The sequence below is a fragment of the Sminthopsis crassicaudata genome, chromosome 4 (assembly GCF_048593235.1).
Source record: "Sminthopsis crassicaudata isolate SCR6 chromosome 4, ASM4859323v1, whole genome shotgun sequence".
NCBI lineage: Eukaryota > Metazoa > Chordata > Mammalia > Dasyuromorphia > Dasyuridae > Sminthopsis > Sminthopsis crassicaudata.
The window spans coordinates 90,603,794-90,629,647 of NC_133620.1; the positions used below are offsets into that span (position 1 = coordinate 90,603,794).

General features: G+C 30.2%; 1 protein-coding gene across 9 annotated transcripts in view; it reads right to left on the reverse strand.

The window, feature by feature from the left end:
* Positions 1–25,854, reverse strand: part of KCNT2 (potassium sodium-activated channel subfamily T member 2) — a 588,661-nt gene that overhangs the window by 31,679 nt on the left and 531,128 nt on the right. For 4 of the 9 annotated variants that reach the window (XM_074308655.1, XM_074308656.1, XM_074308653.1 and 1 more), the window contains 5 exons: positions 21,760–21,861; positions 18,993–19,076; positions 17,536–17,664; positions 8,808–8,828; positions 1,593–1,893 (listed from right to left, as the gene is read on the reverse strand). In XM_074308655.1, the coding sequence (XP_074164756.1) occupies positions 1,593–1,893; positions 8,808–8,828; positions 17,536–17,664; positions 18,993–19,076; positions 21,760–21,861 (637 nt within the window). Of the gene's footprint in view, positions 1–1,592; positions 1,894–8,807; positions 8,829–17,535; positions 17,665–18,992; positions 19,077–21,759; positions 21,862–25,854 lie in introns of those variants that run through there. The other 5 variants (XM_074308658.1, XM_074308657.1, XM_074308654.1 and 2 more) reach the window with 3 other exon arrangements.

Consider the following 25,854-nt stretch of genomic DNA (forward strand, 5'->3'; position numbering starts at 1 on the left):
GGGCTAATGTTGAAGTATTATCCATGCATATGTTTTGAAAAATTAAAAGCTTTAATAAAATAAATAAAGAATTAATAAATTTATGAATGAATGAATGAATGAAAAATTATTTTAAAAAGAATTTGTAAGCAACAAGTGGTACAGTAATAGAGCTCAGAGCTTGGAATCACAGGACATTTGGATCTTCTGACTTCAAGTCCAACTCTCCATTCAGTGTTCTACCTATCTGCTAATTGTTAAACATGACAATTTCAGAAGGATTAATATTTCATAAAACTCAAAGAACCACAGAGACATATAAGGTAGCTCTGAGTAGGCTGAAGAATCTAATCAATGATCAAGAAAATATGAGTTGTAAGATTTCATCATGGAGATGTGGGGTTGAAAGAAAGTCAGACAATCAAATAATGTGGACAAGGGATATTAACACTTACTAGCTGCAGAACCATGGCCAAGTGACTTACCTCCACGATTAAGAGGCAGATGGCCAGAAAGCAAAAGTCAGCCATGAAATTAAAAAAGAAAGTTCTCAAGCACGTTGGGTTCTTTTATAAGAGTTTATGAAAATATGTAGAAAACAATTGGCTAAGATGAAAAGTTAAGGATAAGTTATAATCTGTATCACTAGAAAGTATATCCCATTTATGACATCATAGATTGATCAAAGTTTCTGAGTGATGTTTTCATACACATATTACTGATGAAGCCTGAATCAGTACAAAAAGGAAATGTTTCACTGTAATCATTTCTGTATTAGTGATCCCATTTACAGAGGCTTTTATTTAAAAAAAAATTATGAATATATCAAATATTCATCATTTTGGTGATTCTGGTTAATTTTTGAGGGGTAAAAATGGGGGGAGGGAAAAAACATTGTGATAATTTATTATTGAATTATCTCAGGAAAATTGTAAAGAATAAGATAAAACAAAGGACACAATATTTGGTCACCCAGATTTACCATTTTCCTTATCTTATCCCAGCTCCAAAATTGTTGCACACACATGGCCATTTAGAAGAATTTTTTTTTCCTTTTCTGAGGCTGGGGTTAAGTGACTTGCCCAGGGTCACACAGCTAGGAAGTGTTAAGTGTCTGAGACCAGTTTTGAACTCGGTGCTCCTGAATTCAAGGCTGGTGCTGTATCCACTGCGCCACCTAGCTGCCCCCATTTAGAAAAATTCTAGCAAATCTGTTTGAACAAATTTTGTTTTACCATTCTGGTCAATTTAGGGTTTATAAAAACTTTTTGTAGCACAATGCTTCACTCAGTGGTTTGGATTTGTATAGTGAATGCTTATACACATGAAGAGGCAGAACTATATTTAAGATGTCACAACCTTCCTAATAATCTGTACCTCTTCAGCTATAAAATTAAAAGTAATACCCAAAAAGGAAAAAGAAGTTAATTAAATTAATTAATTAAATTAGTTTGAAGCCATCTTAAATGACTTGATTTATTTATAGCCCTCAGAATTGTTCCCAAGTTCCCAATTAAGGGGTAAAAAAGTCAAGTCCATAACATACACACACACATACACACACACACACACACGCACACACACACACACACACACAATTTTAAAGGCCATACCATATCCTACTGTAGTGAGACCTAAGTGCTTCATTCTGTTTTTCACCAGTTCAGCAAGCTCCTGTCTTTCTGATCTCCTATACAAGTTCAGTCGCTGTTGGTTTATTTTTTCTGCTGTTTTACCAGAGTGCTTTGGAACTTTTCTACTGAGCCGACGTGCCCACTGCATGCTTTTTCGCCTCAGCAAAGGATGATCTGATTGGTCACTAGAAGTTGAATTGCGATGGTTGTTGCGATGATGACTTTGTTCTTTGGTATCTTTGGTGTCTTCCCAGTCTTCTACACTGATTGATATTTGTGACTATTAAAGGAAATCAATGTTAACAATTAGACCTTTTGAAATGCGGATATTTAGAAAATATAATCATAACCTTTAAGATAATACTGAACACTTGTATCTTGACATAGTTACACAGCTATTAATGAGAACATCTATTCAAAGAACAAAACCCCATTAAGAAATACTTCTTACTATTCCATTACTAAAAATAATTTTGTAAACAAATTTTGAACTTCATTTTGTATGAAACAAGTATCTTTTCTCACTGAAACAGTAGATTTGGTCTTCTTTAAAGGTCTTAATTGATGAACTAAACATGATAATAAAATTATATGGTTAATTACAGAATGGGCATTTGGAACAAAAAAAAATGTGAGGCAGTCCTTTTATGAATTAAAGTTATTTCCTTCTAATAGATTTAATTAAATATAGAATTAATATTTCTCACTGATTTTAAGTGACTAAAATGATTTATTAGTAGGATAGATCTTTAAAGCACACATTCATTATTTATTATGCACTATATTTTTTTATTATTGTTACAATATTTTATCTTCCTTATGTGATAGAGAACATTATTATAAAACTTTCAAAAAGTGATTTCCAATTTTTCATAAAAGCATGATATTTTATAAACTGAATAAATACACAGCTTTAACAGTTAAATATAGTAAAAGTTCAAAGAGCCAAGAATCATTAGATAATCTGTTAATTTTATTTGCTATAAATTTTTATTACCAAATTTAATTATTTCTTTAAGAAATTTTCATATAATTACAAGCTATTACAAAAAAAAACTGCTTTCATTCATGAATGCCACATTTCATATCAAACAAATAACATCAATAAAAGTTTTAATGAGTGGATATACTAATCAAAGCTCTATGAGGTGATCATAGTTAAGGGGGTGTCTGGAAGGAATGTAAACAGTGAAAGGACCTTGTCTCTGGTATATTATATTCATAAGCATCCAAGTATGTAATTTTCAAGCTCTAAAGTTCCATAAAGACACAAAGAAACAGTAAATTGGATGTTTAATTGGATAAGTACCCTGAGATAGAGATTTATTTAATTCTTGTTGCTAGGAACATTTGTAAGGAGTAAATTAAAGGAGGATCTTACAGAGAATCTTACAGTCTGGTTGACCAGACTTTTATTGCATACCTCCACAATTGATTAGGAAAGTTTTCTAACCCTGTACATAATAATTATATCAATTTTGCTAAATTAAAAGTTTGACAACATCAATTCTTAAATTTTTATGTAACTGACCAAGCTCATTATTGTGGTGCATACTACACATAGTAATTGTGTATATAGTACAGATAATACATAGTACATACATTGTGTACATAGTATACAACTTCCCAGTTCATAGGTGATCAGTAATCAATCATGGAATCACTTCTGTCAGCTATGTCCTACAATTAAACCAATCCTCACAATTTATTTCCAGCAAATGATCTCCATAGCCTCCCCTCACCCCAGTTTCCTGTTAATGTTCAGTCTTTTCTTATCTTTTACTTCCTCCTCTATTAAGGTATAAATATGACTATCTCCCCTTTTCTGGAGGAAAAAAAAAAAAACACAAGCAGAGCCACAATAGATTCTGACATCCAAACAATCTATCATTCTATATACTAGCTCATTTTTACAGTCATTGCTGCCACATCCTTTTCTCTCATTCACTTCTTAAACTTATGCAATTTATCCAAAGTTATTAATAATCTCTTAGTTCTGAATAAAAGTCACCACTCAGTCACTATTTTTAATTACTTAACCTCTCTGCAATATCTGACATTGTTGAAAACAGTTGTTTTCTCAGACTGTAAGTTCATACCACACCTTCAGCCCTACCTCATATTGGCTGGTTCCTCTCTGGATTTTAATTTTAAGGTGGGTCATGTCTTGAGTCCTCTGCAGGCTCTCAGACTTTTCCTCATAACCCCATAGGGTAATTTCCTTCACCTCAATGTTTTAACTTCATATTATATGCTTCTTCCATTAGCATGGAAGTTCCTTGAGAACTGGAACTGTTACTATTTTCAGAAAAAATATTGGAAGCATCATATAACCTAAGATTTTAATGTAGGAAAGTGTGCCCCAGAAGTATAGCAAGTTTTTAAGAATTAAATTTTGATGGCACAAAGAGAAACCCTTATAGTATTTATATATCTGGAATTATTTTCCTCTTATTCAAGTAATAGTTCTTTCTTAAAACTTATAATGATCTCCTAATTTTGAAATCAAATGAATTTTTTTTGTCAATCTTTATCCTTTTTACCTATCTGTATAACTTGCAGAACTGTTAATTATCTTGTCTCTGATCTTCATTGGTTCTTCTCTTTTCTGACCACTCTTCAGTTTTCTTTGTTAGATTACCATCCTGGCCACATTCACTGTTTGTAGATAAATCAACTCTCTCTCATGTTCTTTTATCACTCTAAGCCCTCTACTATGAGCTTAATTATCATTGATATATAAAACATTCTCAGATAACATTCTATTTAATTTCCTGAGCTTCGAACTAAAATGTTCACCCCCTATCGAACATTTCAAGTGGAATGACTATATCTTAAATGTAATAAATCTAAAATAAAACAATGCCTTTCCTACAAAATATACTTTTAACTTCACTATTTTGTAGGTAGGTTAGCCTTGTTTGAAAACAAACAATATTTGACAGGAATAATTAACAGTATTAAGAAGTCCATAAATAAGTTTATGGAAAAAGCAAATAATTTGGCAACAATGATTTAATCTAAATTATAAAACATATAATTTTAAATATTGGCATTTTCTATGGGACAATAAAGGAGCAGTATCCATTATATCACAAAGTATAATGCTAAGTCAGTAAGCATTTATAAAATATTACTACATGCTAAGCCACTATGCTAAGTGGTGTTTTTAAAAGAGAAAATATGTAAAAGTTCTTGTCTATAGTTTGTAATTGACAGGAGGAATCAAAATGTGATCAGAAAACTATATAAATAAGGAGGAGTAATGAAGAAAGATAAAAAATTAAGCAAATCAGGGAAAAAATATAGCCCATGAGCTAAGCCTTGAAAGAAACTAGAGTTTCTAAGAGTTAGAGGTAAAGGAGTATAATCTAACCATGAAGTATTGACGGGGTAAAAGTATTGACGGGTCAGTACATAAAATGATGAATTCAGGTAATAGCAAATGGATCGATTTGGCTAAAATATAGAAGGGAAGTTTTGAATAATAAGTATATTGAATCCAGATAGTCAAGTTAAAGAATTTTTATTGCATCCTAGAGGAAAATGATAACCATTAAGATTTCTTGAATATGGGAATGATATGGTCAGACATAATTTGGAATAATTATTTACAAGATATATGCTTAGTTTAGATTGAATTAAGAAGACATTTAAATAAGGTCCAAGTAATGAGGGCCTAAACTATAACAATGATCATCTGCTTAGAAAAAGATGTATGTAAAAGATCTTTTCAAGTTGGAATTAAAAATTCAATATGAGAGTCTACAGAAAAAATTGAAGATAACTTTGGAAGTTATGAACTGGTATGTCTGAAAAGATTATATGACCTTTACCACAAATAATGAACTTTGAAGAGCAGATTTTTTTTGGCCTTTTTTGTTTGCTTATTTTGTTTCGTCTTGAAGATCTGTTTTGAGTATGTATTATTTAAGGTTGTACATTTAAGTGGAGTTGTCTGATAGTTATGATAAGGGACTAGACAGAACTCAGACAATAGACTGAGACAGAATATATAAATTCTAGAGCCATCAAATTAGAGATAACTAAACCACTACTAACAATGAAATGACAGAGAGTAAAAGTAAATAGAAAGAAAATGTTGTAAAAATGCCTCAGAATATAATCTGAAGGAGGAGGAGGAGGAGGGCATGGATACAGTAAATGGACAGAGATGTATCAAAATGGAAAATATGCTATATTAGAAATAGGAGATTTAGAACAGAATATACTAGAAGAAGAGGTGATCAATAGATTCAAATGCTATTGACAAGTCGGAAACAATGATATCTGAGGAAGGATTATGCAAATTTAGCAATTAAGACAACAAATTACAATTAAATGTTGAAGTCAGAATCCTGATTACTAGGGTTTCAGAAGAGGAAGAAGAAGAAACAAAAGTTAATAAATGTATAATGCAAACAAGATAATGACGCCATGATATAAATCAAAAAAGGAACACTAATTTGCTAAACCATATATTCAATAGAAGAGGGAATTTAATTGCATATAAGATAATGTTTCATTGATTTTATAGGTAAAGTTCTGAATTCTGTATTTTAAAGATTTTTTTCAAGCAATCTAGATGTGTGTGTGTGTGTTTCACTAATTGCACTAAAATTCCAGAGCATTTGTTCAATTTAGGGACAAAAATATAATTATTTATCTATAATATGGTTCCCTAAAAGAGGATATTTTAGAAAAGAAAGCCAATAAAATTAATATTAAAAAATACATGATATGATCACAGAATGAAAGGACCATGAAATTAAATATCTAAAATGTAAAATAGCAAAAAATTCTATTTTATGCTTATTTTTTTCAATTCTTATTCCAACTAAATAAATTTGTAATAATTCATCTATTTAATATCTGAAAATGCAAAAAGGCTAAATAGAAAAGTTATTTAGTGATATATAGTCTAGTTAAACTTAGGAAAAAGACAAATTCATTCTGGAGATACATTTACATATGAGAAGGAAGAGAGAGACTCATAGAGAGAGACAGACAGAGAATTAATGAGTTTATGTATAGATTTTCCATGGTAATTGTCTACCTCTCAAACTTTTTTTCTCCCCATTCTGCCACTTTTTTTTTTTCTTACTTATAATAGGCAAATCCACTTTATTCAAAATATTTGAAGTGTTACTTCATAAAATAATTTTAAGAAGAATACTTCTATGTCAGGAATTATCATGCTTGTGTTTTTTTTTCAGGAAACTTGATGAAATAATCTATCATATATACATTCAAATATACACATATCATTCACACATTTACATACATGTATGTAAAATATATGTATTCATATATTAATGCATATCATTAAAACTCAGCAATATATTGTTATGCAAACATTTTGTAATATAGTTGTAAAATTTAGAAACATTAATTTGATAATTATGTAAAGAGCTGTTTTTCAAAGATGTTGACCAATTTACATATCTTGATATGTAAAATTAATCTGTCTGATTCAGCCTTCTATATTAATGAGTGAGTCAAGGATTCTAAAGTATCTAATGTGGATGCCAAATAGAGAAAAATTATAATTCCAGCTCAAAAATATAATATTCTGTAATCCTTAGATTATAATTTCCTATACATACGGATACATAATTATTCATTAATTGGAGCTCATATGAAAAACAGAGCAAAGATACACAGATTATCAACTTAATTACTAAAAGAAATTATCCTAGTGTTAGATAATTGTTATTTACTTGATCCACAGTAGCTGTTTAACAAGGCAATCCTTGATGTTTCAAACTATACAAGGGTTGTTTTTATGACCCTACTTAAGGCACCTGCAGAATTTGCTTACACTTAATGATTTGCAGTGATTTAAGAAAAGGAAGAGAGAGAAAGCAAGAGAGAGAAATTAAGAAAGAGAGAGAAAAGAAAAAAAGAAAAGAGAAAGAAAGGGAAGGAAGAGAGGGAAGGAAGGAAGGAAAGAAGGAAGGAAGGAAGGAAGGAAGGAAGGAAGGAAGGAAGGAAGGAAGGAAGGAAGGAAGGAAGGAAGGAAGGAAGGAAGGAAGGAAGGAAGGAAGGAAGGAAGGAAGGAGGGAGGGAGAGAGGAAAGGAAGGAAGAAAGAAAATAACGAATGAAAAGAAGGAAGGAATAAAGAAATAAAGGAAGGAAGAAACTATTTCTCTATTCATTTCAATAATCATAACAGAAATTGGGAGCATCCTTCATTATTTAGGACAAATGAGACATTTCCAGTTAAACAAATAGCAAGTGAAACTAAATTCAATATTTACAGATATAGGCTTATGAAGGCAAACTTGCATTGGAATATGATATATATTTCCTGTTTTGAGATATCTTCCAAAAGCTGTCCTACTAAGTTACTTTTAAAAATGAATTAGGGCCGATATAAAGGAAAAGTCACATATGACCATGAAATATTGAAAAATTTATAGACATACACACCACTGCTTGATTTAAAAAATGCTCATACAAATGAGGACACTAGAAAATTTATATTTTGTTTTTTTGTTGTTGCTATTGAATAGTTTCAGTTCTGTTCAACTGCTCATGACTGCATTTGAGATTTTCTTTGTAAAAATACTGGAATAGTTTGTGATTTCCTTCTCATGCTCATTTTACAGAGGAAGAAGTGAAGCAAATGTAGTTAAATAACTTGCCAAAGGTCACACAGTTATTAAGTGTCTGATATTAGATTCGAACTCATGAGAATGTCTTGCAATTCCAAGCCCTGAGGTCTATTACTGTACCACCTTGATGCATACAAATTCATTAGACAAAAATAATTACACTGTGGGAATTTTTAGAAACTTTTCAAGCTTCCCTCATCTAAAAATATAAAAATGTTTATAGACATATATAGACACACATGTGTAAAACATATACATATATACATAATGTATATATACATATAAACAATATGAATATGTGGGTGAAATACAAAATATGTTTTGATAACAGTTTCAATTTTTGTTAATGTTTAATTTGTGATCTTTTTTAATTCCTAATTTTTTTTTAATTGTAAACTTTTACAGGGGAAATATAACTAAATTGGGAAATCAAGCTGTATATATATAACCTTAACTGAATGCTTCTAGCTGAGAAATGAGAACAGATACAGATTTTAATCTCTGACATCCTATTAAAGTGAATTTTCTGTCACGAGACTAGCGATGGAAAAGAGGAGACAATCAACATTTACTTACTTGTGATGCAGTTTCTCGTGACTGACCCAAAGGGGAAGAAAAAGAAAACAAAATACATTTTAAAGAATGACTAAACAAAAACACACATAGACCAGTCAGAGGCAATAACAACATTTCACACAAATGCAAACAGATATGAATCAACTTTGCATATTTACCAAATTATAAATTTCCCAAAAGTAGATAATCTATCATTTGAAAAGGGTGTTTATATTAATTTGCTTTTTTCTATAATAGTCAATGGCAGATTTGGGGAAGAGGGATATGAGAAAGTAGAGGAAGAATTGACTCTATTAGATTGGGGAAATTATTTGGATATTATATTAGGGTTTTTTGGTAAGCCTGTGCTTTAAATTGAGAACTTCTACTTCCTCTTAAGTACAAATGAAGAAAAATTCCAAACTATGTATATGGATGTTTAAATCTATACATATATTTATGGATATGCATATGCATATATATATATATATAAAATGCACACTATATATAGTGAAATTAAAAACTAATTTATTACTGTACTTTATATTATTCATTAAGTGTTTTATGCAATCACTGTTTATCAAAACTTATTGGATTTGATTGTATAGATCTCAATGGTACCCTCTGTAAGCTGTGAGCTTCTACTAACCATGGAGGGATGTGAATTAATCTGATCATGAGATGTTTGCCTATCATAAGAGTTTCCTGTATTTTCCTGTTACCAGGGATTATGCAGATCTCCTCTTGCAAGTGAGCATAAATAACCAAAATGTAAACGCACAATTCACCTTTCTTATAAATCAATCACATCTTTAGTTTAGTTTGTATCACTGCATCTTCTATAACTATATAAAAAGCTTCTCTGACAGTCAAATAGGTCTCTGACTACTAAGGATACATTAATAAGCTTTTATAGAAAATTGCTAACCTCACCAATAAATAGATCACACTCAGAACTTTGTTTTCAGTTTTTCTTTATATAAGATTTTTATTGTGACTAAATATACATATATTTCTATATATGTATATGTATGTATGCATACATACATATAGACACATAAATTCTGCAATTGCACTAAATCCTGTATAAGCACGAACATGTTAAATAATATTTAAGATGGAATTAATATTTGATCATCTTACTTCTTCGATACTTAAAACACTGATACTTTAAATCACCAGGATTCTTTTTTGTGGAAGAAATTTTCTAAAAAATAATAATATTCTATTTTAAATAGAGAATAAATACTAGTATTTTGAAATATATATCCAATAGATTCTAAACTTCCCTGAGCCTTAAGTTTCCAAGTCAACATATAAAGAGAAAATTCTTATAGTAAAAATACCTACTCTGAAAAGCAATGCTCCTAAGTGAAAAGCCTCCATAATGATGGAACAATGAAAATAAGTATATACTTTACCACTTCTTTTTTCCCCTGCAATTATTTTTTAGTCTTATGTCAACAATTTTCTTGTTTTCTGTCAAAAATACTTGTATTTCCCCAACAAAGTTCTGCTCAGACATCAAATCAAACTGAGGAGGTAAGTATAGGATCTCAATTCCAGTGAAATATAATCTGTTAACTCTATCATAATATAAATATGAATGCAGTAGTGGAGGATAGATCACTTCTCTTGTGATCACACTCCCTACGTTTGGCCATGGCAAAATTTTGGCCACAATAACTGTAAAAAATATCAAATTATGAGAGACTGAAATTTTCAAAGTTGAAAATGTATCCATACTTATGAAATTATAATTCCTTAAAGTATTGAATTATTCAAAAATTTAACAAAATGATGTTTTTCATTGGGCATTCCCCCGAATGTTTGTATACATAATATATACATTTATTTACATATACACAACACAATAAGCATGCATCATGTATTATTGTATATACATATATATATACATGTATATATGCATACATATATGCATTTGTGCACATATATTCACTGAAATGTTGAAATAAATAGACAGTGAGCTGCTCTATAGAACAAGAACTAGAGAGAATGATGCATTGCATTTAGGAAACTGACAGAATTCAATGATTCCCAAGTTGCTCCCTAACACAATATAGATTTTAATATTAATATTGTTTTGATGATGCAATATGATTGGGCTATGAACCAATGAAATAAAATCTTCAAAAGTCCAAATTGTATGTAACTCAAAGAGAATACAAAAATGTATGTGCTCATGATTAGGCTTCAGCACACTATACTACTCATAACAACCCATATGAAAGAACAATCAAAAACATAATTTGAGAAACATCCGATGAAAAACTGAATTATAGATTATGAAGCTAGAGAAGAGGATAACAGAGCAGAACTATACTTGTAGTACACACAAAATTTTTAAAAATGACTTTTTTTGATTCTCTAAATCTAATGTCTGGCAGGATAGACTAGTCAAGTTCAGGCACTTTTCAGATATATATATGTATATACATGCCAAATAGAAAGTGATCTGGTACAATTTTATCATTATCTCAAAAAGTCTTAACACAAATATATATATAGCCTTTATATACAATGGAGAGTAAAAATAGAATGTCCATATCTCTATAAGTGCAAATAATGAATATGAATAATATCTTTGGAAAATTATTTTATGTATTGCTTACTGTCTGCCATGCAGAGATTATTAAGTTTTTAAAATTTATTCTAAAATGAGCTCTAATAAGCTTCCATCACATTGTTCCTCCCCCATTGCTCTAGCATTTAGGGAAAAGTTATTTTTACCATATTCTTCATGATTTTATATATTTCTATCATACTCTACATTTTTCCTCTCCAGATTAGGTAATCATAATATTTGATCCATTCTACTGTGTGGTGGTTATACTATGCTAAATTCTTTCTAATTATTTTATTTGCTATAACAAGTCTGGGACATATGTCCTATTATTACCTTCCCATTTTACAATTAGGAAATGTGGGAGTTGCTTCACATTTCCTTCTCAAGGTTTTTTTTTTTTTAGATGAGAAACTACTGAGGATAATAGAATTAAATGTTTTGCCCAGATTCTTCATACAATTAGTAAATGTCTGAGGTCACATTTCAAATCAGATATTTCTAACTCCAGGTTGAGTGCTTTATCCACTGTGTCATACACCTGCCTGTAATAATACTAACCATATTATACTCATGAAAAAATGTGGCAGAAAAGGCTTATCTAAATCTATATATATATATATATATATATACACATATATATATAATAAATAATACAATATAATATAATAAAAGTTCTACTAGTTGTTTCTGATTTATTTTCTCCCATTCTTTGACCAAAAAGAAGATGAAAAGGTAGCAAAGGCCAAATAGAAAGTGATCTGGTACAATTTTATCATTATCTCAAAAGTGTTATTTAACACAATGGAAAAGTATTGGAGACAGTCCTTTGAATTAAGCTATAATTTTGTCATCATTTATATATAACCTATTGGTTCCCCATCTCAGAATAATCCCTTAAAATATTTTAATGAAATTTACTGAACAGGGACTCATAACTGATGCTGAGTGAAGTTGGCAGAACCAGAACATTGTGCATAGTAATTGCAAGATTAAGTGATGGACTTGGCTCCCCAGATCCTCATACATTGGAACCTGCATCTCGATGCACTACATCTGTAATGGGATTTTTCTTGACAAAAAGTTTATTTGGTGATTCTTAGTGGTGAGTGGAGATAGCCCAAAGATGAATCAGGAATCCAAATAGAGCAAATAAAACCATCCTACTCACAATGCCCATTTAGAAAAATGGAAAATTAAAAGTTAGAAACAAATATACATGTTTTTCTCTTAAAAATAATCTTCAGGAGAATTTTTAAATCTGAAATATTCTAAAAATCATTAATGAGAAAACAGATTTCTGTCATACCCTTTGCATATCAGAACAGAGTCTTGCCATTTTAATGAAATTGACCCGTTTGAAGGTAAATTTATTCTAAGTGTTATACAGGGATAGCAGAAAAATAAGTATAGCAAAAGAATTGTCAAAGAGTTTTTTTTTCTTAAATGCTTATTTCATATGGTACATGGATGGATGTATATATTTTCTCTCTGCAAAGACCAAAAAAAAAGTCGTAATAATTTTTCATGGATACAGATACATCCCTTCCTCTTACCTTCTTTCTATTGAATTGTATAATAGTAACTACTTTCCATTTGTTAAGCAAACATATAAGAAATAGAAAAATAGGTAAGACAGCTGCATATTTCATTTATTTTAGTTACTGATTATGTCAATATCTATCATTGCTTCAAGTCTATTTTCAACTGCCTACATATATACTGTTTGGTTGTGACTTTAGAAGCCATAGATCATGCATGACAATTAGAGTATCAATGTCAAACTTCAACCCAATTCAAGTAAGAATTAAAAATTTTAATCTTAAATCTAGAGAAAACTTTGTGGGCAAAAATGACATATTTGATTCATATTTATCATACTATCAGTACAGATTGTATACAGAAGTTTATTTTCTTGAAACTGATGCTCAAGTATTTAGGGATACAGAACAACAGCAGGAGATAGAACAATGAGCACAACAGCATAATTCAGTTAATGGAAAACCAAGAGTATTTTCAGAGACAGAAAGTGACAGTTATCAGTGTTGTCTTACAGCTAACAATTAATTTTTAGAATCTTAAAATCTTACTTATACATAGACATTGTTTGAAATGAAAATACTTTTACAATCACTAAAATTTCCTGATGCTATAAAGCAGTTATTTTATATATATATATATATATATATATATATATATATATATATATATATATATATATATATATATATATATATAATATTATATTATATTATATTATATTATATTATATTATATACCTGTTATGTATACTTATATGCCTATATATATGACAACCAGCATGTCAAAAATGTATTATTGACTTCTACAAAGCTCTAATTTTTGCCTGTCATTCTAAAAGTGCAAAATTTATTTATTTATTTATTTGTTTTTTGGCTGAGGTAAGTGGTGTTAAGTTACCTGTCCAGACATACAGCTATGAAGTGTTAAGTATCTAAGGTCAAATTTGAACTCAGGTCCTCCTGAATTCAGGGCTGGTGCCTTATCCACTGTCCCACTAGCTACCCCACAAAAATGTACTTTTAAAAAAGAAAAAATACTTTGAATCTAGTATAGATAGATTGAATGTCCAACTCCTATGTTGGAATTAAATGTTATTGAACTCTAATTCTTTTTCTCCTTTTGACTATATGTTATTCTATGTGAATATGTATTCTATGTGAAAGCTATCTGTGAATTTGGTTGTATTTCTTTGCACGATTTCGGTGAGTCAGGAAGAATTTACATTAGTTGAAGACTAATTTCTTATCTATGGCAAAATCTCTACCTACAATGCAAATAGCACATAATAATGTTCTTGCACTATAAGAAGTTACTTTTTTTACTTTTATAGAGACTAATTTTAATAGGATCATTCATGGACTAGAACTCACTGCGACCTGCTTGACTAAGCAGAATTTCTATGAGCCATCTGGTAGGACATAGAAATGGCTTTGTTATAGGAAACATTTATGTGTAATAGTGCTTTAATCTATGTTATAAAGTATATATTTGATAGATCATAATTAACAGTACTGAAGTATAAATTTTCCCCTAAATATGAGTCATTTTCTACTTTAAATACAAGTAATCATACAGATTTTTTTTGCAATTATAAGATTTACATTGAATAGGCATGAGAAATAAAGTTGTGATTTCATTGATACAAGGAATTCTCAGATAAAGAAATTATTTTTACCAAATGCCAACCATCACTTTGTCTTAAACTTGCCATCTTACAGTGTTTCCTAGAAGACAAGGTTAATTGATTTCCCAGGGTCACATTGTTGTTTGTCCTTTTTTCTCAAAAAGGATTAATGACATCACAAGGATGATGTCTTATTGGATTTGAATGATACAGAGTTGAATTAAATTGACTATATCACTCTCTCCTTCAGACTCCTCCATAGTCCAAAGGCAAGAAAAAGGCAAAATGACTGGTGATGGCACAGGATGCAGTGGGTGACCTTGGCCTTTTCAAATTAAAGCCTTTCACAGCTTTCAATTTATCTGAAGCAATGCTCATTAAATCACTAAGGTTCTGAGAAAAGATGAATAATTTATCATCTTCGAAATATCAATCTTGGAGGAAAAAACCCTCAGAGTTTCTGGCCAAAATAAAAAACAATTCTGATTTACACTTATTCTAAACTATTAAACCTAAAAGTTGAGCTGCAGAGAGTCAGAGTGATTTGGGTTTAAAGGCATTATTAAATAATTAAATAGTAAGAAGGAAGGAAGGAAGGAAGGAAGGAAGGAAGGAAGGAAGGAAGGAAGGAAGGAAGGAAGGAAGGAAGGAAGGAAGGAAGGAAGGAAGGAAGGAAGGAAGGAAGGAAGGAAGGAAGGAAGGAAAGAAAAGAGGGAGGGAGAGAGGGAGGGAGAGAGGGAGGGAGGAAGGAAGGAGGAATAATAACCATTCTCTAAATGCTGCTCAAATTGGCAGCTTGATTCCCCAGAGGGCAAGTAGTACTGCACTCAAATAACATGCTAAAGTCAGATAAAAATTTTAAAAAATTAAATTCTAAAAACCTAATTCAGTCTTTCCCATAAATATACACAACATCCTTGGGAGAATTGAGCTTAAACTTATACATAATTGTAGTGAGGCACATGTCTAAGAAATATATGTAACAATGGTTAATTCCCACACCTGCTCTTAAAGTCCTCTTTGCCTAGAGATTTTAGGTAAAATCTTTTGCTGATGTTGTTTTTCTTCATGCTTGAAGAGGACCAAGAACATCACAAGGGTAATGTATTGATTTTCGGTAATTGAAACTTTATCTTCATTTCAAAACCACTTACTTCTTTATCCTTTGTGCCTCACTATCTCTCATGTGTATCTCTCATTAATTAGTTCTTTCTAACTTGGTTACTCATAATATACCCTCCATTTTTCAAATGAAACAAGAAAATGTTAGATGTGAATAGATAATCAGAAAAGCAAAAATAATTACGTTGAAATGTTATGATAGGTAGTCTTAATTATCCTAGCATGTTAAATGAAATCTTTCTTTCAACAGAAGAGATGCCAATGATAAAGGCTATTAACTAACAAAAGCATCTGTGTTTTCCCATTTTAATCAGTAATTGATGCTCCTCAGAGAGCCAGAAAGCTATTTAATTTCTCCCAGGGGATATTTAAATAATGTGGTAAATAGAATCATTTGATGAAGCTATAAGCAAAATACTCAAAAACTTTTAAGTGTCCCAATGGTTGGCAAGTAATATATATGACATGGATACATTTGAGGTGTCTAGAACGTCTGCAGAGATCTAAGATAGTACAGATCCAAAAAATCTATCATAGTAAAAAAATTGTACCTTGGATATTTTCTCAGGAATGCATTCTAGAGTAGCTCCCCACTCTAGAAAGGTGGACTTAATTCCTAAGATGAGTTCTCTATTAGGATAGTTGTAAGAACCTAAAAGTCAAGATTTAGTTCTAGTTCTGCTATTATCTGGATTACTTTGGCCAAGTCACCAATCTGAGCCTGAGAGGCTCTGAGCTTCTCAGCTATAAAAGGAGTGGGATGGGCTGAATGATATCTGAGATATCTTTCTTCACTAACTTTCTGTAATCATCTTACTCATCTGAAATTTTCATCAATTTATGGAGATAAGATGGTCTTTAATATCCCTTCTAGAATTCACATCCTATAGGATATATTGGAATTTTGTGAGGTCCTAGAATTCAGATATTTCCTAGTTATACTCTGGATTTGGGAGCTGACCAAAACTAGAACTATAGGAAACTTTTGGAATGAAGATCTTAACCCCCCCAAAAATAAATACTTGTCCTAGTTTTGAAATAATCATTTTCAGATTTCAATTTTACAGAATCCTAGCACATATTGCACTTCTCCATGAGTTCCTGAGTTTTCCCAGTTATCATAATTTTTTAATTAATTTCAATCTGATGACTAGATAAATACCAATTTTTAAATGTATAGAAACAAATTAAATGACATAAAATTTATAAGTAAAAGTGATATAATGAAAGTGACAAGAACTAGAGACCTTTATAAAATGCAAAATGGATAATTCTGATTACATTAAATTAAAAATTCCTTGTAAAATAAAACAAATGTGGCCAAGATTAGAATGGAAGCAGAAAACTAAGGAAAACTTTTTTCAGCCTTTTTGTTTTTGATAAAGGCCTCATTTCCAAAACACATAAAGAATGAATTCAAATTTATAATAATACAAGTCATTCTCCAAACTACAAATGGTCAAATGATCTGAACAGATAAAGAAATTAAAGTCATCCATCAATATAATCTTTAAATCACTACCAATTAGAGACATGCACATTAAAAGAACTCTGAGGTACCACCTCACATCTCCCAGATTGGCTAAAATGAGAGAAAAAGAAAATTATAAATGTTGGAGAAGGTTCATGAAGATTGCAGTATGAATGCATTGTTGGTGGAGTTTTAGTGGAGTTTTTAGTTGCACCATCTAATTGTCCCCATTGGTAGAGTTTTAAATTGATCCAAGCATTCTGGAGAGTCATTTGGAACCATGCCTGAAAATGTCATAAAACTGCATATCCTTCAACCCAACAATACCTCTATTTAGATTTGCAACCAAAAGAGATCATAAAATTAAATGACATAAAAATTAAGAAATATATAAAATCCTCCAAACCTCAGATGTTCTAAGTTTTTGTGATTCAGTCCTGTAGATTCCAATAGGGATATCACCTGTAGAAGAACATAGCTTCTGGTAAAGCCTGGCATATGTTCTGATCCATAGATCATCCTCTGTGATTTTCATCTAAAATACAGATAATATTTTATTCATATTTATTAAGATACTAAATATAGAGAGAATAACATAATTTCATCCTATCCCTTAAAAATTGATTTTCTCAAGCAAAATTATATATCAATCTCTTGGGGTGCTAACCCAAAATACAGGTAAAATTAACTTTACAAATTAGACCATGGGAAAGTATATTTTGGAGATAATTAAAGGAAGCAAAAAGTGCATGGAACAGAGAAACAGGAAACATTTTTTGCGTGGAAATAATTAACTGAGTAACCTTAGGCAAGCCATTAAATAGCTCTATCTTAAGCTTCATCTGCTGCTGTATGGTGATTCTGTCACTATCCATACAAGTTAAACAAATCAATCATGGGAATTATCTCAGTCATTTGTATTTGTTTTCATCATGGGAAGTATTGCAATTAAATTTGGTAATGGATTATGTTGTGGGAATTGACATTTTAAAAATGCAATGAAGCCAATCTATATGACAACACAGTATTTAAAAAACTGTTCACTTTCTTGGTATCTTCTCTACTTATCTGAATGTTTTCCTTAAATGCTTCATATTCTAGACTGTGATAGGATAGAATTAATGCTCAGAATGATACCTACTAGTTTACCACTTCGTTTCACTAGTTCTGACTGATTTCTCTGTAAAATATCAGGTGTGGTTGCTCACATCAAGTGCAGTTAAATAACAATTATTTTGTTTAAATATTTTCTGGTGAGTGAATCTAGAAGAAATCCAAGTGTGTTGAAATATAATGTGGCAATAATATCCTTATTTTATTCACACCAAATCTTAATTACAACTGCTTTTGGTTTCTCACTTTTTGGAAGTGAGAATAAATATAAAATATACAGGGATGAATTAAGAAAAGGGATGATCTCTTAGTTTCTATTATAATCCTATTTAAAAATGAAAAAAAATATATTTTAAAAAATAGGAAAAAATCAGATTGCAGGTACATGAAAATTGTCTTTGCTGTGTTTAGAAAATTATTTGAACTACTAATTTAAACTTGAAACTTCCATTTGACAAATAGAAAGGTCAAATTAGAAAAAAAAAAAAAAAAAAACTTTCTTCCTAGTCTCTTCTGTATGTAAAATCAGATATGAGACCAGTTATCTAAATGCAAGAAACTGTATTATCAATTAAGATAAGATTGTTGCTGTAACAAATTTTTTCTGACAATGATCAAAAGAATATAAAATCAGATTTGGACAAGCTTTTAAAAAGTCAAAGATATAGTACAGTCATCTAAATCTATTTGTAGTTACTAGATAGAAACTTTTATCTGTGGAATTTACTGATCATAATATTCTTAACTTACAGAACAAAGAAATCCTGATCCCGGTGTAGTATCCAATCCCAACAGAAGTCTGGTGATAGAAATCATATAATCCTTCACAAATGACTAAAAAAATAGATGTTAAAAAAGATTTACTGCACCTATGGGTCAGTAATTAAAATTTATTAGCATAAATATGTCTCAAAGTACATAATTCATCTTTTTTATTTATTTTGAAAATATTTACTCATAATACATAATATTAAGTGCTAACAAATAGTATACTTTGCTAGTCTCTCTTCAAGCTTTGCAAACTAAAATTGTTGTTTATTGTGGGGTTTTGTGTTTTTTAAATTAGAAAAGTAATTCCCTACTAGGATCTCTCAATATTCTTGAATATTATGAATGAAAGTCAGGCAAGCTGGGAACTCCTCATAGTAAACCCTATAACAATAGACATACATAATTCATACCTAATAATTTATTCATATTAAATCTTCATGAATATAATTGGAGGGAATGTAAACTATAGTGACAACAGAATGTGGTATCAAGACAAATAACTGTCTTATATAAAGGACAACTTCAATCATTTCTCAAAGACCAAAGAGATGTCAAAATATGTAGTGAAAGGAACAACTTCAGATACGAGATCCATCCAGGTGCAGTAGAGAAAGTACTAGATTTCAAATCAGAAAAATTGGGTAATCCAAATTATCCTCTTCATTCCCTTGATAGAGGTCAATTACATTTCAACTAGAGAGGGAGATGGAGAGAGAGAGAGAGAGAGAGAGAGAGAGAGAGAGAGAGAGAGAGAGAGAGAGAGAGAGAGAGAGAGAGAGAGAGAGAGAGAGAATGGGAAAGTGGGAGAGGGAGAGAGGGAGAGGGAGACAGAAAAGGAGAGGGAGAAGTGTCCAATCCAATTTTATATCTGTAATTCTTTCATTTTTGCTGTAATAATATGATACCAATACAACTAACCACGAGGAGAACAAGGGTATCCAGTTCAGTCTGCTCCTTGCTATATAGCTCCTCTCCTCAGATCACTTAACTTCTCTCAGCCTCAATTTCCTCAATAATATAGAGATAATAACATCTACCTGACAAGGTTATTGTGATCAAATGACATAACAAATGTAAAGTACTTGCAAAAATTAAAGGGCAATATAAAATTAAGCTATTTTCCTCTCTGACAAATTTGAAGGATATTTAGTGCCTAATCATACTAACTGGATATGAGAAAGGATAAGATATTTCCCCCCCTTCTCCATGTGACCAGAGTTGCAAGATTATCTGAAACAATGCCAATAGACATGTCTTTGGGTAAAATTAGACAAAAAAATCTAAAGTTAAGATGTTCATTTTTGTATCACTGTTTTCATTCTGATATACAAAAATGATTACAATTTATATATATATATATATATATATATATATATATATATATATATATATATATATATATATATATATATATATATATATATATATAAAACACGGAAACCTCACCCGGCCCGGACACAGAAAGGATTGACAGATTGATAGCTCTTTCTCGATTCTGTATATACATATATATATATATATATATATATATATGTGTGTGTGTGTGTGTGTGTGTGTGTGTGTGTGTGTGTGTGTGTGTATATATATATGTGTGTGTGTATATATATATATGTATATATATATAAATTATAACAATGTATATTTATAGAAACTTAAGTTTTACAAATAACTTTACATATATCATCTTATATGATTCATACAATAGCCCTCAGAATTAGATAACATTCATCTTTTATAGAATAAGAAAACTGAATGTGAGAGAAATGTCTTGCTCAGGTTTACTGAGCTACTGAGGCCAAATATGAAATCAGGGATCCTTGACTCTCAAATTCTATACTCTATTCACTAAGCCTTATTACTGACACTTTCAAAAGATAAATAAAACAAAAAAAAATATAGTACAATTTCAATAAAACTCTAACAGAATATGGTTGTCAGCCCAAGAAATGTATAAGCAGAATTGCCAACAGAAGCTCCTGTGTTTCTCCTATTTTTAAATTAATGTTACTATAATTCCATCAAAGTTATTCAATATTAAAAGTCTGATTATCTAAAGAAATGAATATTAAATATTGTGGTTGTTTAATATTGGCAGAAGCCAAAGATTATAAAAATAGATTTGAATAAGAGGTAATCTCAATACAATATTTGATTTGTATGTTCCACTTTAATAATAGCATTCAGTAACTGGCCAAAAATATACTAGTGAAAAATCAACTATAATAAAATTTCTAAAACATGTACAATTGATAAATGACTAGGATGTTGCTCCTTAACTACCTTCTAAACATGTAATTGCTATTTTCTTTAAATTACTTTAGTGATTAAAGAGTAAGATGATATTGATTTATCACTTATTTGTTTACATGAGTTTGTTATTTATTGATTTTGAAGCTGAAAAAAATTTGAAATAAGAGGAAAACAATGTTTTTCCTTTCTTATCACATAAAGGAAAGACACTAATGCAATTCTCAAAATTTGTTTTAAAAATCACAAATAAAGCAAAATATTCAGATACCCACCAGTCACAAAAAGTTCTATACATATTTCCCCAAAATAATATGTAACTTCCAAATGCTTTTTTAAGCACTAAATTATGCCATTGATATATCTATGCTTAATGTGTTATTTGGCCATTGGACCTGCATTGCTGATACTAATTTAGGTAAGGAGAAATTGATATGGATGGTTCATTTCAGTGAAATCCCAAATCAAATAATTTGCATATTTATAAATATAACCTTACCTGATACAAAAGTGTGTCCAACATACTGATGCTGAAAACTCTCCCAGCAGCAAAAGGCAGTCGAAACATAAATGCCAAATTAGAACCTCTCTCCCGTTCTTTCTGTTTACAAATTTAAAATGAAAATCATTTGTCAGTTCTATTTATTCCTCACACTTTAACTTCCACACAAAGAAGATGAGACATCTTTGTAAAGCAAACATTCTTTATTCAGACTTCCAGTTAAGATACATGTGTTTTACTTAATCTTTCAAAATTCCTGATTTTAATTTTGTGGCAGAAAATAGTAGGACTAATAATAGTAGGGGTCAAATATGACCCCTAATTTTTGCAGACAAAATTTTTCATATATACTATATTTTCACATATACTATTATTCTGATTCTAAGACAACAATATTTTAAATATTTTACTTTATTTGATAATTGTTGGTCTAATATCAATTCTACTAAGAAAATGTATTGAGTGACTGATTTTGGGAAAGGTCTTTTAGAAGCTGGATATTCAAAAACTGGTAAGACATGATCATTACAATCAAGGAGCTTGACACATGGTTGAAGTAATTGGTCAGATACAAAAAATACTAAATAGTCATTAAAACAGACACACTCATGCATGTGCATAGGAAAACACACATGATTCAGAGGTTAAACAATGAACAAATTTATTTTGGACATTATTTTTTATTACAGAAGCCTAGGAACTCACTACTAAGATTCTAAAGATTAGTTTTCCAAACAAGTGTGATTAATAGGACTGAGCTATATCAACTATAAGCCAACAGAAATAAGATTGAAATCTTTTTATTCAACCATTTTGAATTTCTGTAGTTGAATTATATATTTTCAGAACTTTTACTCATGTAATTTCAAGATATCTAATTAAAACAACTAAAATTTAATTGGGATTTTTTGTTTTTTTTGTTTATTTTGCGTTTGTTGATTTGTTTTGTTCTTTCCTTTTTGTAACCAAAAAAATAATCAAATTGATTGTTGGAGAATGGGCTTCTAAAAAAATTTATGTGGAAAATATCCTAACTAGAAATATGAACCAAACACTTGATTTCCCTTAGCATAGAATTAAACACATAATTTTATATATTTTTGTTACAGCATAGCTATAAACATTATAAACTTTTAATATATATGTGTATTTATACATATATATATATTTCCCAGTTACATGTAAAAATAACACTTTGGTTATACATATACTATTTTCTTATGAATCACATGAGGAGAGAAAAATAAGAACAAAAGGGAAAAACCATGAAAGAGAAAAAAATATATAAAAAAGAAAAAATAATTGAACATAGCAGATTTTAATTTACATTAAGTATCCATAGTTCTCTCTCTGGATGCAGATGTCATTTTCTATCCAAAGTTTCTTTGAATTGTCTTGGATTACTGAACTGTTGCTAAAATTAATCATCACACCACCTTGCAATTACTGTGTCAATTTTCCTGGTTTTGCATGTTTTTTTTCAGCATCAGTTCATGTAAATATTGCCAAGCCTTTCTAAAATTAGCTTGTTCATCATTTTAATAGAATAATAATATTCTGTTACTTTCATATACCATAATTTGTTCAGCCATTTCCCAATTGATGGGCATCTATTTACTTTCCTATTCTTTGCTGTTAGAAACTTCTTTGAACATGTTGGTCCTTTTCCCTCCTCTAAGATTTCCTTGGGATAGAGAACCAGTAATGGCAGGTATACACAGTTGTATGGCTTTATTGGGGATAGTTACAAATTGCTCTTCAGAATGTGTGAAACATTTCACAACTTCACTACTATTGTATTATTGTCCCAGTTTTTCCACATTCCCACCAAAATTTATCATTATCTTTTTCTTATCATCTTAGCCAATTTGAGAGGGTGGTTCCTCAAAGTTGTTTTAATTTAGATTTCTCTAATCAATAGTTATTTAGAGCATTTTTTCATATGACTATAAATTGATTTAATTTCTTCACCTGAAAATTGTCTGTTCATATCATGTGATTATTAATCAATAAGTGAATACTTTTATTCTTGTAAATTTATCACAGGTCTTTATATATTTCAGAAATGAGGCCTTTACCAGAAACACTTGGCTAAAAATTTTTTTTCCCAGTTTCTGCTTCATTTTTTTCTTGGGTACAATGGTTTTGTTTGTGTAAAACCTTTTTAATATAATGTAATCAAAGTTGCCATTTTGCATTTCATAATATTCTCTAGTTCTTTGTTCATAAATTCTGTCCTCATCCAAAGATCTGATAGGTAAATTATCCCATGCTCTCCTAATTTGCTTACATTATCACACTTCACACTTACATTATAGACCCATTTTGACCTTGTTTTTTCTGGCGATTAAGATATAGATCTATGTCAACTTAATGACAATATTTTCCAGTTTTTGCAACAATTGTGTGTGTGTGTGTGTGTGTGTGTGTGTGTGTGTGTGTGTGTGTGTGAAATAAGTGCTTATTACAAAAGCTGGAATTTGGGGGTTTATCAAATACTAGATTACTATAGTTACTAATTATTGTCATATGTTTCTAAAATATTCCACTGATGCACCACTCTATATCTTATCCATTACTAAATGATTTTGATCATTGCTGCTTTATAATAGAGTTTTAGATCTGGTACTGCTAGGACATTATTCTTAGCATTTTTTTTCATTAGTTCCCTTCATATTCTTGATCTTTTATTCTTCCACATGAATTTTGTCATTTTTTTCTAGCTCTTTAAAGTAATTTTTTGGGAGTTTGATTGGCATGGCACTGAACAAGTAGATTAATTGAGGTAGAATTGTCATTTTTAGCATGTTAGCTTGGCCTATATTTGAGCAACTGATATTTTCCCAATTGTTTGGATCTGATTTTATTTGTGTGAAAAGTGTTTTGTAATTGTGCTGATATAATTCCTGGGTTTGTATTTACAGAAAATCTTCCAAATAATTTATTTTGTCTATAGTTATTTTAAATAGAATTATTCTATTTCTTGCTGTTGGGCTTCGTTAGTAACATAAAAATGATTATTTGTGCAACTTTGCTAAAGCTGCTAATTGTTTTTTGATTTTGGTTTTTGTAATGATCAGATTAGCTTTCTAGAGAATGTCGAGATCAGCCCGAGTCCTTAAAGAAGGACTAAAAGAGGCAGGACAGCCACCATGAGGCTGGTCAAAGATGGAATGACACTTTTCCAGTCCTTCTCAGCCCTTATATACCTTACTACAATTACATTACTACAGCATACTGAATATATATGAACTAGAGGACCATTACATCATACTAAGTATCAAGTATGTATATGAACTAGAGAACTATGATCTCATCATTTCCACTGAGTTAACACCTTGTTTCAAGTATACTTTTCCACAGTTCTGGCCCTCTACAGTTTTTGGATAATTCTCTAGGATTCTGTAAGTACATCATCATATCATCTGCAAAGAATACCAATTTTATCTCCTCATTACATATTCTAATTCCTTTAATTTCTTTTTTTTTTCTTATTGCTAAAGCCAACATTTCTAGTACAATATTGAAAAATAGTGGTGATAATGGCCATTCTTGTTTCACCCCTGATATTATTGGCAATGCATCTAGCTTCTCTCCATTACAAATAATGCTTGCTATGAAATCAATGTTTCACATACAGGCTACTTTTCATTTTAAAGAAAACTATCTCTACTCTATTTTCTCTAGTGTTTCAATAGGAATGGGTACTGTATTTTGTCAAAAGTTTTTTTTTTTGCATTTATTAAGATTACTGTATAGTTTCTATTAGTTTTATTACTGATCTAGTCAATTATTATAAAAGTTTTCTTGATATTGAAACAGATCTGCATTCTTGTTATAAATCCCACCTGATCATAGTTTATTATCTTGCTGAAAAGATGTTGTAATCTCTGCTAATATTTTATTTAAAATGTCTGCATCAATATTCATTAGGGAAATTGATCTACAATTTTCTTTCACCTTTCCTAGTTTAGGTAGCAGTACTATATTTGTGTCATAAAAGGAATGGTAGGGTTCCTTCTTTCTCTGTTTTTCTGAATAGTTTATATAGTATTGGAATTAATTGTTCTTTGAATATTTGGTAGAATTCAC